Raw genomic sequence first — 18,828 nt, 5'->3', positions numbered from 1 at the left:
GGTCCCTGTTGATCCACTGATTTTTTCCTGCTTGTGTGTGAAATTGATCTTGGTTCTCCCATCTGTTAGCAGCTGGAATCTTTAGCAAAGGGTTTGGCCTGGAAAGGAAGCTGGTGCTATGCAGTGTCCTGCCTGCTGGACAGCCACAGGTTACATCATTGGAAAGGTGGTGACATCACAGGAAGTGGGCAGGGCAAATTTTTGGCCCATTTTTTCGTGAAGGTGCATTTGAGGACAAAAAACTCTGCCAGGGGAAAAGGTTTAGTATGATGTATAGGTTTGATGTCATACCCGTGTGAACTAGAAGATGCAGCGTAATTTCCAGTATGCACGTATGCAGTTATTAAAAGCTTTGTCTTCTTTTTTTCCCCATGTGATTGGGGATAATATTAAAGGACTAAAAAAGAACAAAGGAAAAAAAGCAATAGGGTCTTACAAAGCTCAGAGGGAGCCTTTCATTATTGGGACATACCAAACATTCACTTCAAGTCCTTGGGGTTTCTTCATTTCAGATTTTCATGTTTCATTTTGTTTTTTGTCTTGAGGAAGAGATGATCCAAGTTATTTCAGATTCACTTGAGACAGGATTTTAGTGCCATTTACTAAGAGTGAAATAAGCTCTCCCTCAAAAAAATCTGTGTCTAGTTCTTTCTCCTCTTTCTTATAACAAGAATGAACTGTATGATGTTTTTTAAAAAAGTTAAAATATTTATTTTTAAATATATTGCACTTAGCAGAATGTTGAGCTTCGATTCTTATATGGCTCCTTCTAATTTCAGAATTTAGTGATTCATATTGTCTTTTGAGCCTTCTCAAAGTAGTTTTCAAGACACAACATTTTAAACAATAATTTAGCATGTTAAAATAGCATCATAAAATATTCTGAAAAACCGATGCAGCGAGCATTATAAAATACAGATGGACATCCATTCCCTGGAACAAATCTCCACATGGAGTGTTTTGCTGTTTCCATATCCTTGGTTGCTAGGCCCAGGGAGGGGTGGGAGGAGAGAGTAGGAAAGCTGGGGGAAGAGACTGCAACATTTAGGTAGTTTATTAGAGAGATATGATATTTAGTGGATCTTATGCTCACTTGCTCTTTTTCCACCAGGTGGCACTTGAAACAGGAAGCCAGCTGAGATGCTGACCTCAACTCAAGCTTTGTTGATCAAAGAGAATACCTTTTCTTCTTTCTGTGGGCTTAAAGTGGATTGATTGAGGACATTAATGATGAAGCTGACCTGCATGTTTTCCTTCATCCTTCTGTTTGGAGCAGCTGGGCTTCTTGTTTTCATCCACCTGCAGGATCCAGAAGAAGTTGTCCACCAACAAACACCAGGTTAGTTCCTCAGGTTCTGCTTTCACATAGTTTTCACTGAATGATTTTTTTTTAACAAAATAATGCTTATGGAAAAGAATATCCTTAAATGTTTTTTTGTAATTCAGATAAGTGGAAAGGTTCATATTATCAGCTGAAGAAACATTATGGCAAACTCTTGCAAGGTTCTTGAACAGTAATGTTAGGTTTATTCATTTTCTGCAAACCATGCAGTACATTTTTGTTCCAGAGCAACAGTTGCAACCTTTGATTCAGTGAAGAAAAGTATTGCAAATGTCTACAGCTTGTCAGTTAAACAAGCACCCGTGTATTTCCCTGTACAGTTTGTTCTGAGGTGATATGTCTAGCACTCAAGAGAAAACATGCATGACAGCTGTTTCTCAGCTGAAATGGAATCACCCCAAAATTTCATGTGTAAAAAAAGTGCATTTTTTCATGAATCATCTACTGATTTCCTGTAGCAAAGAAAGGAAGAGTCAGAAAAAAACTATTCTTGAAATTGCATTTTAATTAGTAGTGAGAAAATGCATCTGTAGCCTTCCCTATCGGGGCAACTCAGGAATCACTGCTGAGTCAAGATTATTATGTATTACTATAGTCGGTCATATATACTGCCAAAACGCATATACACAGTGCCATCACTAATCTGGTGTTCTTCAGTTTCTTTGCATCTGTAGTTCCCAGAATTCCCACACTGGCTAGGATTTCCGCAAGTTCAAAATCCAACAGATCTAGTGGTTGCCATTTGGAGAAGGTTGAAGTACATAAAGAGAATCTGCCATGATTGGTTTAAGTGGTCTAGAGAGGTTTCCTAAGCTTATGAGTTTGGTCTAGGAATTGATCTGCCCTTTCAAGTTGTTAAAAACAGTCTTTTGGGGTTTTGTGAGAGCAAGGCTTTGCATTCCTGCCTAGGCTTGGATAAAAAACAGTAGAATAATTTTGATTTGTTTGTAATGTTTGTAGGTGTTGAATGAAAACTTTCCCCTTACCAAAATGGTACTATCTGAACTAGCCACACATAGGATATTTTCCATCAAGTGTTACCAGTGCAGGAAAAATATTAAGATGAAGCAGTTGCAGTTGACTCTTGGTAGCAAGCAAGTCCCTCCTGTGAACCTGGAAAACAGTGCCAGATTCCACCTCAGTAATGAGCACAGATTTTATATACACCCCATTTCCCAAAAGTGCTACAGTATGATATTCCTGAAGAGAAAATAATCGTTCCTTTTCTGAGGACAAAGGAGAAAATAATCACTCTTATTATAGTCAGTCCAGTTGATCAGAGACAGTGGCCATGTGATGGATGTGGATGTGGACTAGAAAAAACTCTTGCTTGACAAGGTTGGGAAAAGAGTAGAAGGGGAAAACAAAAGTTAACGTGGATAGACAGAATCTGGGACATCATTGGAATCTCCCTGGAACCGCTCTGGATGATTCCTGGGGACAAATCAAGGTGGTGAGCGGTTTGTCCATACAGTTATCAGTCAGATTTGACTTCACTTGATGGCACTTACCTAAGTAGTTTATGAAACAAAGATAACACAAGATAGTTTTGTTCTCCAGTTTTCATTGTCTGCTTTAGAAATGGTAGTTTGTTTTTATCCTGAGCAACCATGATGCGAATTAAATGAGAGTCATAAAACTTTAAGTAACGCTTACATTACTTCCCGTCACCAAAGTACTCCTGACAGTGGCTGTTTGTGTTGATTTGTTACCATTCATTTATGGCTTCACAGTGCAACCTAATTGTAATCCTGTACTGAGAAAGCAATATCAAAGTAATTTTCCACAACATTAGTTACAATTTTCTTCTGATCCTTCAAGTGCAACAATCCCATCCTGTTGGCTTCTCTGAGCATATAAACCTTGATTACTTTTATCTGTTGGAAAAGAAGGCTTACAATATATATTATTTTTATATATATATATATGTATGTATGGGTGTTTGCAATAGCAGGTGTTGTAGAAGCTTTTTCCTGGTGGCTGACAAACATTTTAGGCGAGGTCCAGAGCATTTTGTTCTGCACAGATACCGTTTTGATGGACAGCTCTTTAAAGAGGGCAAAACAGAATCTGTGAGCCCTTGCATTAGCTCTACAGCCTATGTTGTTTGCTGTGTCAGATGTGGTAACTTCACCCACTGCAGACACTTGGAGGGGTATTACTAATGAATGCTGAAATGACATTTGTAGGGCTGCACAGAATGTTCTGCAAGTATGATATTTGCTTCAAAAGTTGGAGGCAGCTGAATAGGTTGCCAAAAAATTGTTCGCCCCCTGAACATTTGTTTTGTTTCATGGCTGATTTGTTCTGTGCTGTTTGATTTAAGTAGCTGGTTCTTCTTGGTCATCAACAACTCTTGGCTTCTTTGCTTAAATTGTTAGTGAACTGCATTGACTGTGACCATCTTCATAGGTTTCCATGATGTCATCCTTTCTGAAGCAGTATTGTGACATCTACGACATCACATAGATGACACATTCCATCAAATTGCATTGCATTGTGCAGGCAAAAGAAGTGGAGGGCTTGGACAAATGAAGAGGAAGGAAAACGTGATTGAAAAGAACAGTATGAATGTATTTTAAAGGGATGGGGCAACATCTTTGAAAACACAAGATGCTTTTCAACCTGAAATGAGTCATAATGACATTTCAGCTCTGTCTCAGAAGCGCTGCTGAGAATAATGTTGTCAAAATAAGATGCTTGAAAGTGATGGGAAAAATCTTTGTTACTTTTACAACTTTCCTATTCTGTACTGAGAACTTATCATTCCAAGCACAACGGTGTTTAGATTTAAGTCAGGGTGTGTCTTCAATAACTTCTTCATTAAACACATCCCCACATCATTTTTCTTCCCCTGTTGTTATCCCTGTGTATCTGGTTGTATTGCTAATGCCCTCCATAGGTAAGATCAACCTCCTCCAGACTGGTACCTTCCAGATGATGTATTGGGGCTGCAATGCCCCAGAATTTCTGGCCAGTAGAGGTGACCATGTTGGGAAAAATGGATTAGAGTGTCAGGGGTAGGGGTGGGGACTGGAAAATTCAACTCCTTTATTCCACTGTAATTTGCACTGGATAATTATAGGCCAGTCAGTACTTTTCACCCTAATGTGACTGAGAAGATATTCAGATTGGGAGCTGTGGTACTAGAAAATGTATGCTTCCTCGGGCTGCTCAGAGGAAAGGGAAGGATTTAAATATAATGAAAGGTGAATTTCTCTCACTGCAGTCTGTTTGCAGAACCGCTTGTGATTAATCTGTTCTGTTGCATTTGGAAGTTGTATGGAATAGATTTTAAGCAAAATTATGGCATCTTTGCATACAGAAAAATGCTTGCTAAGGTGTGGGAAATATTTGACAAATTGTCAGGAAATAAAGAAATCAAATGGCACAGAAATCTCTGCTGAAAAGATCAATGGATAGGTGGGTATACCTAACAGATTTTAATAAAAGCTTGCAAAGCCTTGGTAAAGATTGGAAAAGATTGGGGGGGGGGGGAATTAATACAGCCATCAAGAAATGTTTGTGCAACAGTGAGCAGTGAAAAAAATATTGCATTTAGATTAGTCATGGAACTTTTTTCAACAATAGTAATAATGTAGAAGCAAAATATGAACTGGAACAGTTCATAGTTGCATGGCTTTAATTAGCATTTTCTAGAACAAATCATGTGAGCATTTGCTATTGTGGAAATTTTTTTTATGATTTATCATGAGTTGTTTTAATTGTTTATTGAATGAGACCCAAGCCATGTTTACAAAACACAGTGGCTGTACTCACACAATCTAGTAATCCACAATGCGCAATGGGTGAGTTCAGCCATATTCTCCTTACATGCAGAATTAGGTCCTTCTTTTTCATTAAATAACAGCATTATGGGTAATGTAAAGCATACAAATAAGACTTCAGGTAAGACCGTAAGTGGAAGGGGTTATTTTACAGATACTAGGTTTAACAGGAACTGTAACTATAACTGCTAATGTTATATTTAACAAAGAATGTATTTCCTACAGGGGGAGATTGGTTGACCAAAGAGTTTACATTTGCAGCGAAATACTTGGCAATTACCTGCATCGTTTTAATCCTGATGACAGATAATCAAATCAGAGATTGGACCTGCCCGTTATTATTGCACTTAGCAGTGAGCTCTCTCAGAGTAATGGCAATCCTTTGAAATATGGGAAATTTCAATCCATGTCTTTCCTTTGCTTACTAGGACAGGATTCTCAGTGCTCGTAACCAAGAGGAATGGATGCTGCCTGATTCAGGAAACGTAGGTCAGCCATGGCTCAGTTGAGATAAGTGACCGACTTGGAAAGCTGAACTGGAACGGACCAGTCAGAAAATCTCAGGCTGCAGGTTAGACTGAAGTCTGTGGAGCCCACAGAAGTTGAGCTCAGCTCAAGGCAGAATTTACTCTTTGTCTACTAATAAATAAGTACCCAATCAGAGATTTTGTACCACAGTAGGTTGTGAACAGTCAGGGATGCTTAACTTCCCCCCAAATATTAATTTTTGGAGTCCCAGAGTTGTTTGGGAGTTGAGGAGCACCTAAATCAATTAAACAAACAAACAAACAGATGCCACTAATTTATTGAAGGGGGGTTGTCTTTCTTTTCTGTGTGCAATAAACTGTTCTAGTGTGCCTGTCAATTTCTTTCCTCTACATTAAGATAAACAAGCAAATAAATTATCTTTCTGTGGAATTATGATACAATTTGTTTTGCTGATTTTGGTCTCTTGAGATGGAAACTCTTGGGAATTAGCTTTCACCCCCTCCCTTCCTGGGAATGAGCAGATTATAGATTGGATAGGATCCAAATGTACCACATTTCGTGGAAAAATAATCTACTCATGGAAAGGCTGTTCCATTCCAAAGTATGTAATGAGAAAAGTTAAATAAAGAAAAACACATCCAAAGATATTCTTTGACTTCTGTTGTAAAGTATCCAGGTTGAATATAAAAATCTCTTAAATAAGCAAAACTTAGAGAGGCTGTTGTAAGCACAAGAATGTTGCAGAATTTATTATTTCTATTTAATTTTTATTTAATGCGTATCTATTCTAGTTCTGTAAATTCTCATGCAGGCTCTTAGAGAAGCATTTCCTGAAAAGCTCTCATGCTTAATCTCTTTGATATTCGTTTCTTTGGAGAGAATCTTCCACTCTTCTTTTTTCTTATTCCCTTTTAATCAGAACACTGTTTTATATTGTATATATTATAAAACAGAAAAATTATTTATGTAAAATTATTTTATAAAAACATTAAATCCTTACTTTATTTTTGATAGGAATTTAATATTTCAAATATTCAGTGAAAATGGAGTTTTAACAGACTAGAAGTATTTTATTTTACTGACTCCAACCTGAGGAAGAGTTTCGTTTAAAATGTATTGGATAATTTTTCTTGCCTCAGATAATCAACATTAGTTACTATTGTAGGCTTTTCTTTTCCTTGGACTCTCTTTAGTATCCAGACATTGTTTAAGAGTCATCATAATGTTCAAACTAAAATGGATTCTCATCATAAATTGGTGACTTCTCCCAATGGAAAACATTGGGCTAAATTATAAGTTTGTGTCTTGGGTTGTTGTCCATTGGGATAAATAAAGCTGATTCACACTACTTGCCTGGGTGTGCAGTAAACTCTACACTGGCAATTTTAAGCTATCTTACCATTTAAGAAGGGCAGAGAAAATGTAAGGCAGTTGTGGCTTGCCTCTCCCAACTTTGACTGGTGAGCTGGTCCTCTTCTCTGGTTGTTCCTCTAATGAAGGAAGGGAAGCCTCTAGATGGGCAGAAGGGAAGCCTCAGTTTCCCTGAGTAAACCTGCTTTGTGCTATAGAGCATCTCCTAACTGCCTGTTTAGTTTAGAATTCTCAGAGTTGGTCTTTTGCTTTTACGTTAAAATCTTGTCCAATCCCAGCCTCTCTTCTGTGGGCAGTCAGAGCAGCTCCAACTCCAAGATGACTTGGATTAAAATGGTTAACAAACTTTTGTGTGCCTCCAGGATCCTGAAAGCTGCTCGGAAAGCAAGGCTAAAATTTCTGGCTTTAGGGCAGAGTCAAACCAGAGGGCCCCAAACCTTTAATACCAAATGTAATGTCAATGTCACACTAATATAAATCCATATCAAGGTCCTTAGCTTTGGCTAATCTCAGATATTTGTTCAGTATTTTTCTTCCAATGGTGCATGAATCACTGGGAAAGACTGGAGGGAGGTTGACAATTTCTGCAAACTTTTTTCCTTATCTTGCTACCGATGAGCACGTACAATAGTGCTGGGAATTAAGACTTAAATTGGAAGATATTCTGAATGCTAATTGGGAGTGCATTTGTGCAGGCTGACTGAAAGTATTATAGGACAAAATGACAATAGTAGGAGATTATGGGCATTTTTTCAGAGCAATAAGATGTTGGTTGGGCTGAACAAAGTTCCTTCCACAATTTTGTCAGTCTTTCTTCTGAGCAAAGGTTCATGCAGGGGCATCTACCAGGGAGGGTCAAAAAAAGTCAAGATGGTGATGTGACGCATCTAAAAAAAGGACTGGGGATTTGATTGTACAGTCTTGCACATCTTGACTTTTTTGACTGCCAGCCATGGACATACCTGAGTTCGTGTGTAAGAGTAGGAAAATTAAGTTACATACTTGGTGGGGAGGCCAAAAAATAATTTGAATTTGGGGAATGTTATTCCTGAAGACCCTTCCCCTATCTTTTTATAGACCTTGTCAACTTTGGGAAAGACCATCTAGCAGGCAATCTGAAATGGAGGCAGTGTCAGATTCAGCCAGCACGGCACAGCGAACGCCGCTGCTCAGTTTCACCTAGTCAGTTTCACCACCCCAGGCGCTAGCAACTGAAAAGGGGAAGTCAGCCAGACTGCGAACTAATTGCTGACAGGTGGCGGTGGTTAACTCTGTCCGAGAGGGGATACATTGTATCAGCGCCGGCTTCCCTCGAGCGCTGCAGACAAACGGAAGTGCAGCAGCTTGGAAGCGCAGCGATCAGCGCGTGATTAAGAACTCCTGGCTTTACGTGCAACAGGAAAGCTTAATGAATACAACAACCACACAAACAATAGACGGCAATCAAGAGGACAAAAGAACCGGACTGAATCTGCCATTTGGGCGAGGGGGGATTACTGTGGGTAATCGGTAACTAGGCAACGGGGGAAAGCGCAGGAATGGGGAACATATAAAACACCATGTAAGCTATGCCAAGCCAACCCTGGCTTTGTCTGTATCTACCTACATTACACTCTAGTAAACTTCTTTTGCTGAACCTGCATGTCATGAGAGTTTCATTAGAGCTGAATGTGGTAAACCTTACAGGCAGAACATCCCAGCAAGTGATGCTTTGGGATAGTGCAGCATTATGCCAACATAAGATTAAAAGAAAAATGCTTCCTTTTCATCCATCAAGATTAAGAGGAGACCTATCTTTTCTTTCCCTTGTCTCTCCAGCAATGATAGTATATGATCATGTTGCATCTTTCCAAGGCATTGCAAAAGTACCCAGCTGATGGACTTTTTAAATATGAAAGGAGGAGGAGGAGGAGAGAAAGCCCTCAGAGAGCTGATCTAATGGTATGTGGAAACGTCCTTGGGAGATAAGAGGGAGAGCTGCAGACTGGACAACTAGCATGTAAAAGATTTCTCAGCCCAAGAAGGAGAGGAGGTATGGAAAGCATTTCAGAAAGGGCCCTCCCTAGTTTTCTGGAGAGTAAAAGGAAAGGAGGGGAGAAATACTTTCAGTCTTGCAAGATTCTGTTACTGTAGAGTACTGACTAAGATAGAGTTAGTACTCATGGTTGTGCTTCTTGTCTGGACTACCTCAAAGGGCTAACAGCTAGAAAGAAAGACAAGAGTGCTACATCCTTCCACAAGTGCTGAGTTTCTATCCCAAATGTCCTCTCTGTCTTAATTTTCAGGAGGGTTTTAGTTTCCCCTTCCCAAATCTATCAAGACTTGAATTAGGCCTCTCTCTTTAACTTCTTACCTGAAGTAGCAAATAAGATGCTGCCTCTCATTCTAAATGGAAATGGTGAAGTTTCTCTGGAAAAAGGAGAGACCGTGAGATTGCCCACTTGCACTCCAGATGGCTGCTCCTCATGAGTAACTGGGATTTTTGTAGTCAGCTTGTGAGTTGAGCTGCTGGGAGTCGAGGGATTTCAATCAAGTTCACAGCCATAGTGCAGCCTACAGTATATGGACTTAAAGTTTGCATGAGCCTCATTTCTTAACCACTTTTGGATGTAACTAATTTACAGCTAAAGAGAGATTTTCTGAGTGTCAGAATAAGAAAATTCCACTTGGTGAGTTATTATTTTTTCTGGATTACAAAGGAATAAAGAAAAAACGGGTTAAAATGGATAAAGGGGACAGATATTTTGAAATATTATTTGTTTTGGTGAAAGTGCTTTTGAAAAAATTGGAATTAAATTAGACAAATGAACCGGATCTTCATGGGAATGTTTTTTTGTTTACTATTAAAGAGTGCAGACAATTGGTGGATTTTACAGAACAAAAGATAAAGGTAATATGAGCCAGACTGTGATGCTGACTGTAACTATGGAGTGCCACTTGAAACGAAAGTATCAAGGGCCCAGGAAGACAAAAGAGGGGAAAAAAGGGAGGGGGGCTTCCCTTTACTTTTTCCCTTGTTTGAGACACTTTCATTTTTATATAATACCATAATGGCAACCACCAGAAAAGTGGCAAGAATGAAGCGGAGGAGAGGATCACTAGAGCAACCTGTAGAGAGAGGAATCACACTAGATTTGCTTCAGAAAATGTTTAAGCAATTGGGCAATGTTAGAATCACTTGATACTAAATTGACAGCTTTCAAAAAAACCCCAAAAACCTCTGTAAAACAAGTGTCTGTAAATGTAAAACAAATTAATGACAAATTTTGTCAAATTTTTGGAGAGTAAGACAGAAGTTACAGAGAGTTGGATAGAGAACTAGATAATCTGGCTCTATTGGAATTGAAAGAGAAGGAATTTTGTTTGAGATTTAGAGCAATCCCAGAGGATTCTAGTAAAGATATTAGAGAAAAGGTTATTAAAGTCTTAGCAATTTTTTTGGATTGGGATGAAGAAGTTATAGAGGCAGAAATTGATAAAATAAATACAAGATTTGCAAGAATAAGAAATGTTCCAAGGGATGTTTTGGTGCACTTTGTCAGGAAGAAGACAAGGTATCAAGTTTTGCAGCAACATTTTAATACAAGACTGAAGATTGATAATACAGATATAATTGTTCTTAAAGAAATTCCTATTATAATTTTGTGTAAAAGAAAAGAGTATTCTTTTCTGACTGAGAGATTAAAACAGAAAAAGATCCCATTTTGATGGGACAAATTGGAAGGTGTGATTTTTACTTTTAAATAGCAGAGGTTTTGATTGAGTTCTGTCCAAAATTCAAGGAGGAATTGGAAGAGTTTTAAATGGAGGTGTCAGAGGAGACTACACAAAAACTCTGACAGGTGCAACAAGAAATTGAAAGGGATGATACTGACCTAGGTGCTATAGGTATCGATTTTTCTAAATTCCTGGCTTGATTGTGGATTACAAATGCTTAACATGGAATATAAATGGAACAAATGCTCCCCAAAAGAGGAGAAAAAAAATCCTATGAAAAAATCAAAACAAGATATAATTTACCAACAAAAGACACATATTAGAACAAAGGACATAAAATATTTGATTTATAAAAATTTGGGTGAAGAATTTATTTCAGTAGGCACGGAAAATAAATAAATAAAAAGAAATGGAGTTTTTTCTATATAAATCCCCAACTAAAACCAGAGCATGGTAGATTTGTTGGGGCGGAAGCTAGCGTGTATGGGACAAAGACTTTGATACTGGGAATTTGTGCCTCAAATGAGGACAAAGTATTGTTTTATAAATTAATTATGAAGAGATTAATAGGTTTCTCTTATGAAAATTGGTGTTTGAAGGTGGATTGGAATGGAGTGATCTCCCCATCACTGGACAGAACTTCTAAGAAAAATATTAAAATCACTCAAGGCAAATTATCAAAACTTTTATTTGATGTGATGGCAGGTTGATATATGGAGACAAAAAAGTGATAATTCAAGACAGTATACATATTTTTCTGAAAGACATAGATCCTTTTCAAGAATAGGCATGATTTGGACTTAGCTAGTAAGGTTTCTAAGGTAGAGATATTACCAAATACTTTTTTGGATCATAATCCTGTGAGTTTGGTTTATAAAAGGAAATCTAATTCTTTTAGATGGAGACTAAATGAAATGTTGTTACAGAAAGAAGCAATAGTGGTGGATTGTAAAAAGTAATTAAAAGGATTTTTTGAAAATAATTTAAGTAAGGGCACTGATTTAAGGATGGTTTGGGTTGCAAATAAAGCTTTTATTAGAGGTTATTTTATACAACATAATAGTAAACTTAAAGAAGAGTCAAGAGAAAACACAAGCTATTTTGGATGAAATAAGAAATAAGAAATAAAGAAATTTCCAGAGAAGATAAGTATTTGTCAACAAATTAAGCTTTTACAATGACAATTATCTATGTTAACAGAGAAATAGAAATAAAAATGGATTATGTAAAGTAAAAAAAAATTGAGTTTGCAAATAGGAAAGGTGCCTGGACCAGATGGATTATCAGGTTCTTATTATAAGAAGAAAGTGTTCTGACTATGAACTTTTACAACTTTTACAAAAGATGATGAACTCTATCCTACAGGGAGGAAAGATGCCAGAGAGTTGGAAAGAGGCTAATATAGCATTAATACCTAAGGATGGACAAGATTTGACTTTCAGAAGAAACTATCAACTGATATTATTATTGAATAACTACTATAAATTGTTTACAACAATTTTGGTTGGGAGGTTGAAAATAATTTTTCAAGAATTTATTCATGAGGATCAATGTGAGTTTTTACCTATAAGACAATTAAAGGATAATATAAAAAATGTGTTGGACATTTTGGAATATTTGGAGCAACATAATGAAAAACAAGCCTCATTGATCTTCTTAGATGCAGAGAAGGCCTTTGACAATTTGAATTGGGTTTTCTTGTTCAAAGTTTTGGAAGATACGAATTTTGGAGAGGACTTTATAAAATGGGTAAGATCAATCTACACTTCACAGAAAGCACAAGTAATTGTTAATGCAGATCTACCATAACCCTGTGAGACACAAAAAGGAACAAGACAGGGATGCCCATTGTCTCCTCCCTTGTTTATTTTGGTTCTTGAAATACTGAATAGAGATATTAGACCAGAGGAGACTCTGTGGGAGTATAGATTAAAAAAGAAACTTACAAGTTAAGGGCTGTTGTAGATGACTTGCTGTTGGTTCTGGAAGATCCTTTAAAAGGAATTGAAATATTAATGGGCAAATTAAAAGAAGTTGGTGCATTAGCAGGTTTCAAAATTAATAAACAGAAGACAAAGATGCTAACAAAAAAATTGAAAATAAAAGATCAAACAGAATTGATGAATAAAACGGGTTTTAAGATTTGAGAAGAAGGTAAAATATCTGGGTATCACTATGACAAATATGAATTGTATGTTATTTCAAAATAACTAAGTTGAGACATGGAATGAAATTAAAAAAAATACATTAAGATGGGAGAAGTTACAACTGTCATTGCTGGGGAGAGTTTCTGTGATAAAAATGAATGTCTTGCCTAGAATGATGTTTTTGTTTCAGACAATACCTGTTTTGGCAACCGATGCACCATTTAAACACGGCAAAAGGATATATCTAAGTTTGTGTGGCAAGGGAAAAACCATGAGTTAAATATAAGGTGTTACAAGATGCAAAGGAAAGAGGAGAACTGGGTCTACCAGATTTGAAATGGTATTTTGCAGCTTGCTGTTTGGTTTGGATGAAAGAGTGGGTACTGCTAAAAAACAGAAGGCTTTTGGAGTTAGAAGAACATGACCTGAGATTTAGGTGGCATGGATATTTGTGGTATGATAAAGTCAAGGTTAATGTGGATTTCAAAAATCATTATGTTAAACATGCCATATTGAGAATATGGAATAGATACAAACCCAGGTTGTGCCTGAAAACACCTTTGTGGATCTCAGCAGAAGAAATATTTTATAGACAAGAAATAATAGGCAAACACAAATGGCTGACTTACTGCGAGATACTAGAATGTTGTCAAGGGGAATGTAAAATAAAATCAAGAGAAGTACTGGTGGCAGAGTTGTCAATGGTTCTTTTATTTACAATTATTAGAAAGAATTAAAGTAGACAAAAGAATGTATGGTTTTGAACATTTTAAGACTGAGTTTGAAATAGAATTGGGTACAAATGATGAACGTAATTGCTAAAATGTATAAACTTTTATTGAAATTTGAAACAGAAAGAGAACAAGTGAAAGAATGTATGATAAAGTGGGCTAAAAATTTTGGTTATAATATACAGATGGAACAATGGGAAAATGTGTCTGATAGGATTGAAATGTACACTTTAAAAAAAGTCTATCGTCTATCTAATCTTTTCTTTGAATCTGGAGGCAACCAGCCCCTTAGGATGTGCAGGGTAGGCTGTGTGACATACCACTCTCCCCAATGCTTTGCTAATACCTTCTAGCATCTTTGTCCTGGAATTCCTGCCTCATTCTACCTAATTGCACTGGCTCAGGAGGAGAATATTTTTGTCTCCCTTTAAACAGAAAGTTTCAGGGGAAATGGAATCATAGAGCATCTTAGCATCATAGACTTGGAAGGACCTATAAGCAGTCATCTAATCCAACCCTCTGCCATGTGCTGGAAAAGCAATTAAACCATCCATGAGAGATGACTGTCTAACCTCCTTGTAAAAACCTCCATAGAAAGATATAAGGATGTAAGTGTGGCAAGTTTCCTTGGCCCAGTTTGATGCACAGAAAACTATTCTCTTCACACAAGAGAATGTTTGACATCACCTAGTTGAAGGTTAGCAAGTATTCTGGATATGATGTAATGGAGTTCACTGGGAGACTTGGGGGCAGTCACTGTCCATCAGCCCAGATTGAGAGTGTGGCTGTTTGGAAGGGTAAAATTAGGTGAGATCCCCATGCATACTCTCTTGAGCTCTCAGGGGAAAGGTAGAATCTAAATGCAACAACAACAGTAATAGAAAATGAGTAAAAATAAACTTTCACTGAAGAAATGTACTTAGCAAACAAACAAACAAACATAAATAAATAAATAAATCTTTCCTTCACTTCTGCCCCCAGCAATCTCCAGAACGGTTTTCCAAGTATTTATATTTTTTTCTAAATGTTATTCATGCACACATACACATTCCACTTTAAAATATACAATTTTAAGATAAGACAACCTCCTCAAAGTGAAAGAAGATGGGCAAGACCAAGAGCTGGCAAACCGCAGCCTAAGAAACAACTCATTACGTTCAACTTGTGTCCAGTTGTGGAGCTGAACTGGACTGCCAGCAAGAGCCTTGCTGAAATGTTTAGTGCCCGTCTGTCCTACCGTTTTTCAGCCCACCAGGAGTGAGGGTTCTGACAGGTTTGGTAGAGAAAAAGGGTGGGGAGTTTGCTCTAAGGGGAAGGCCAGGAATCATACCCCTTAAGGTTTGTTTCCTGCAGTTTATTGGAGTTTTCTTGAATTTCCAGAGTCATTTCAGCAATACCCTGCAATCATTTATTCCAAACATATGCACACATCATGTTGGGTACAAATTACAGAGCCGTTTACACAGCTCGGTGATAACTGCTCATTTCCATAATGCTCTTCTACTCTACAATGCACAGCTTGTTATCTTTACAAGGAATTTGAAAAGTATCTTGACAAAGCAGTTGAAGATAAATGGAAAGCTATATGCAATCCAGAAGTGTGCACCTTTTAAAGATACTAAAAACGATAGGATGGTGCGGGGTGGTTGGGCTAATGCTACCAAGCCATCAACATTGCCTAGAATTCTGTAAGACCTAAAATAACAACCTTTAAAAAAAATTAGAGCAATTTTATATTCTGAAACAAAAATACTAGCTTGAGGGCCTCATCAGATGTTTTTAAAACGCAAATAAAAATTAAAAGTATGGTGGATTAATAGTGTCCAAGAAGAGAGCATACCTCTTCATGTACTTCTTTCAGGGCATTTGGAGGAATGGCCATTTGATCAAGAGTTTAGCCCAGGTCCTCAGAAAGTACGGTGGAAACCCTTTCCTCAGTCTCTTGCATGCCTGTATGGTTTATACACTTCTCAGAGTAAAAGTGGTAAGCCTGCTGCGTGCAGTCTGGAGTGGGGGTGGGATTGACCAGAATGGATGTATCTGATCCTTGTTTCCCTGCCTTAATCATTTGGAGGGGAAAAAAAATCCCAACCATAGAGGCTTTGCCATTATTAGTTTCATTCCCCTGTCCTTCCCAATTTGACTTTGATGAATATGAATTAAAATAGCAGCCTGAATTAGCTTTGCCAATATAAAGACTGTCTTCTGGTTTGTCTGCTGTTTTCCCCCAACCAAGAAAAGAGGTTGTCCCCCTCAGGTGGAAACAAATTTGAGAAATGTCTGGAATTTATATTTCAAAAGATGGTGAATTTATAAATATTTGCTTGCATCTTCCCTACAAACTGGGAGAGCCCTAATGGCAACATAGCACTTCTCAGTACTAGATAAAATCCAGTTTGCAAAAATGTTCTTCTGGTCAATCTAATCAGCTAAGTCAGAGAGGGTCTAAGGTCAGCCATATTTCCCTCCCCTTTTTATTCAGCAAGTATTTGTAAATGTTTGAAGTTTTTCTTCAAGCAGTTTTTACCTTATTGCCTGAAGAAAAATTCTTGATAGAAGCTTGCAACACATTTACAGTGGTTGGCTTAATAAAGATACTGCTTTGATGAATTTTGCATTTGAAAAATGGTGGTTATATTGGTGAAACTGCAGGATTGCAGACCAACACCTACACAACACACTCCTTGCAACTTGCAACTTGCCGCACACAAAGTTTTTAAATTGTCCTCGGGGGAGTAAGGACAGTGGCAACAGTCTGCTAATGGACATTTTGCAACTAGAATGCAATAGAGCGGTACTGAACTGAATGGAAGAGAACGGAAGGTGTGTTTTTGTTCGTGAGAACAATAACAATGTTCCTCAGTGCTTTGGGTTTGATTCCAAAAAAGTGCTTCAGAGTGTGCTGGAGCATGAACACAGAACCTGTCTGCAGCTCAGTAAAGCAGCCCCGTCTTTTTGCAGCTGTCCTCTGCCACTGCCGTGGGATCCTAGGAAAAAAAGAGGAGGCTATTTTGAAGAGTAGCAACTGGTGCTGCTTTTGCAGGCTCTGAAATATCTCGTTGGAATCAGATCTCAAGTGCTGCACAGCCCTCCTGTCGCCTAGAGGGCTGCACTGAGAGAAAAGTGGACCTCAGTTTCAGGAACATATGCACAGACATGCACCCTGCTGTTGCCTGATGCGTCGTCTTTAGCCCGCCAAGAGAATGCTAAGGAAGTAAAGTCCAGTGGTGCTTCTTGAGTCGTGGGCCACTGGAGCCAAAGCTAAGCTTCCTCCACATATCCTTCTCCAAGTACCTTGGTCTTTGCATTTCTGTGGAAGAAGAGGTGCCTGATGAAAAGGGATTGTCCATCGGTTGCTCAGAGGGTGGAAGGGAAAATCAGATATCAGAGGATCAGCTCCTCAGGGAGGAAACTTTTGATTGGCTTGAGCATGAGACGCAGCTGCGTTTGCTGAGCCCTGGCCTTCTCTGTTCCTCCCTTGGGTCTGGGTTAGATTCAGCCCCTGCCTGTTCCCCATCAATGAGTTTATGTGGTAGCCCCCAAGGCCCCCAGATCTACAACTTTCATTGCTTACTTTGCTTATTCCTTTATTTAGGAATATACTAAAGGACAGCCTTCAGTATATAGCCTGTCCTCTGTCGTCTTCCCCCTGCAACTCAAGTCAGCAACATACACTCTTCCTCCAGTTTAACCTGACAACAGCAACCCTGTGAGATAGTCTGGGCTGAGAAAAAGCAACTGCCTTAAAGTCACGCTGGGAACTTGTGACTGAAGTTGAACCAGGGTCTCCTCAGTTGAACACCAAACCCTAAACCCTGGCAAACCATTGTTTATGGCTGGTTACATTATTGGGCAGCCACATTTTATTCTGGCATGCCCTGAAAGAAAACCCTACTGAAAAAAAAAGGGCTACCATATATATGTTCTTGATATTTCTATCAATAATAGATAATGGAAAATCCTTAATTATTCTGCAGCATATTTGACATTATTCAGCCCCAAACTGAGAAGATGCAGGTTCCTTGCCATTTGTGAGGGAATTTCATAGCAGAAATGCAGCTTGATTAACTCCAAATGAGGCTGCCCGGCTGACTAAACAATTCTCCTTTCTAGGGCCTTTCACTCGTACTCAGGCAAAATCTGGTTGTGGAAGGGGCTGATCTGAAGCATCCCAGTGTGTTTTTCTCCTTTTCTGGCAGTGCCCTTTATCTTCTCAACGGAGGTTTGTTAAAGAGGTTTGTTTTCTTCAGACAATTCTATTTTTAAAGCCTCCAGAGAGTGGGACCTTCTTGTTGTTTCCAGCAAACTCAAAAGTGCATGCTGTCACAGTTTCTGCTTCTGATTGGACATCGAAAGCAGAAGAAACTACAGTGCAGTGATGTGTCAGGAAAGATCAACCATGTAGAATTAGATGTTTCAAGGACGCATATCCCACTCCACACTCCCACCCCCAAAATCGCATCAGAGTTTCTGCCTCACCTGGCTGAGAGACCTCCCTGCTGTGCCTTGGTGGCTTTTTTCTTTTCCATTTGAAATGCAGAGTGAGTTAATAATTTTACAGGAACATGTAATGTACAGTAAGTGTGTGTAAGCTGCACAGTCCCTCACGCTTCAGTCCTGAATCTCAGATTTAGGCCTAGGAAAAGCAATCCAAATTAGCAAGAAACTCATACCTTTCTTTGAGGGCAAAATTCCAGGGGCTGCTGAAGAGTTCCCGGGGGGGGGGGGGATGATTGAAACCTGGTTAAGTGCCGGAAAAGAAACTGGTTTCCTCATCTTCCTCCTCCATATCTCATGAAGAAAGTGATGCATAAGAGGGAGCAGCAAAGCATTTATTCTGGAGCCAGAAAGACCAGACCAGCATCTCTAGCTAAAAACGGTATGCAAGCTCAGATCAAGGTGGGCACCCCTGCACTGAGGGGGAGGGTGTCAAAAAAGTAGAGATGGTGGTTGTGATGATATAATCACAGTGTCAGAACCTCCAGCAATCAATCTATCAGCTCGCTAGTTGCTTGCTTCGTTTCTGCCATAATTCGGGGGGGAGGGGGGACCAAAGAAGGTGAAACCGTTAACACAGATGGACTGTTATCTAGGGCCAGGAATGTCCAAGGTCGTACCAGCATGGGAACCAAGAACTGGCTGAGGAGAAGGGGGGTTAAGAAGTGAGGGTAAAAGTAGATTGGGAATGCACAGGCTTTTAGTTTCAGCAATGCTTTGAAGCTGCATGTACATCTCAATAAATG

The 18,828-nt window shown here is 38.7% G+C and overlaps 1 protein-coding gene across 4 annotated transcripts in view; it reads left to right on the top strand.

The window, feature by feature from the left end:
- Positions 1-18,828, top strand: part of CHST8 (carbohydrate sulfotransferase 8) — a 307,931-nt gene that overhangs the window by 51,965 nt on the left and 237,138 nt on the right. For all 4 annotated transcript variants that reach the window (XM_088135842.1, XM_088135843.1, XM_088135844.1 and 1 more), the window contains exon 2: positions 1,112-1,339. In XM_088135842.1, the coding sequence (XP_087991968.1) occupies positions 1,228-1,339 (112 nt within the window). In that variant the 5' untranslated portion in view covers positions 1,112-1,227. The remainder of the gene's footprint in view (positions 1-1,111; positions 1,340-18,828) is intronic.

Source organism: Python bivittatus, unplaced genomic scaffold, assembly GCF_059951505.1.
Source record: "Python bivittatus isolate LINGU-HERP-01145 unplaced genomic scaffold, Pbiv_v1 ctg000190_np1212, whole genome shotgun sequence".
NCBI classification, from domain to species: domain Eukaryota; kingdom Metazoa; phylum Chordata; class Lepidosauria; order Squamata; family Pythonidae; genus Python; species Python bivittatus.
Note: the sequence above shows the minus strand (reverse complement) of the source record. Positions and strands in the feature narration are given on the sequence as shown.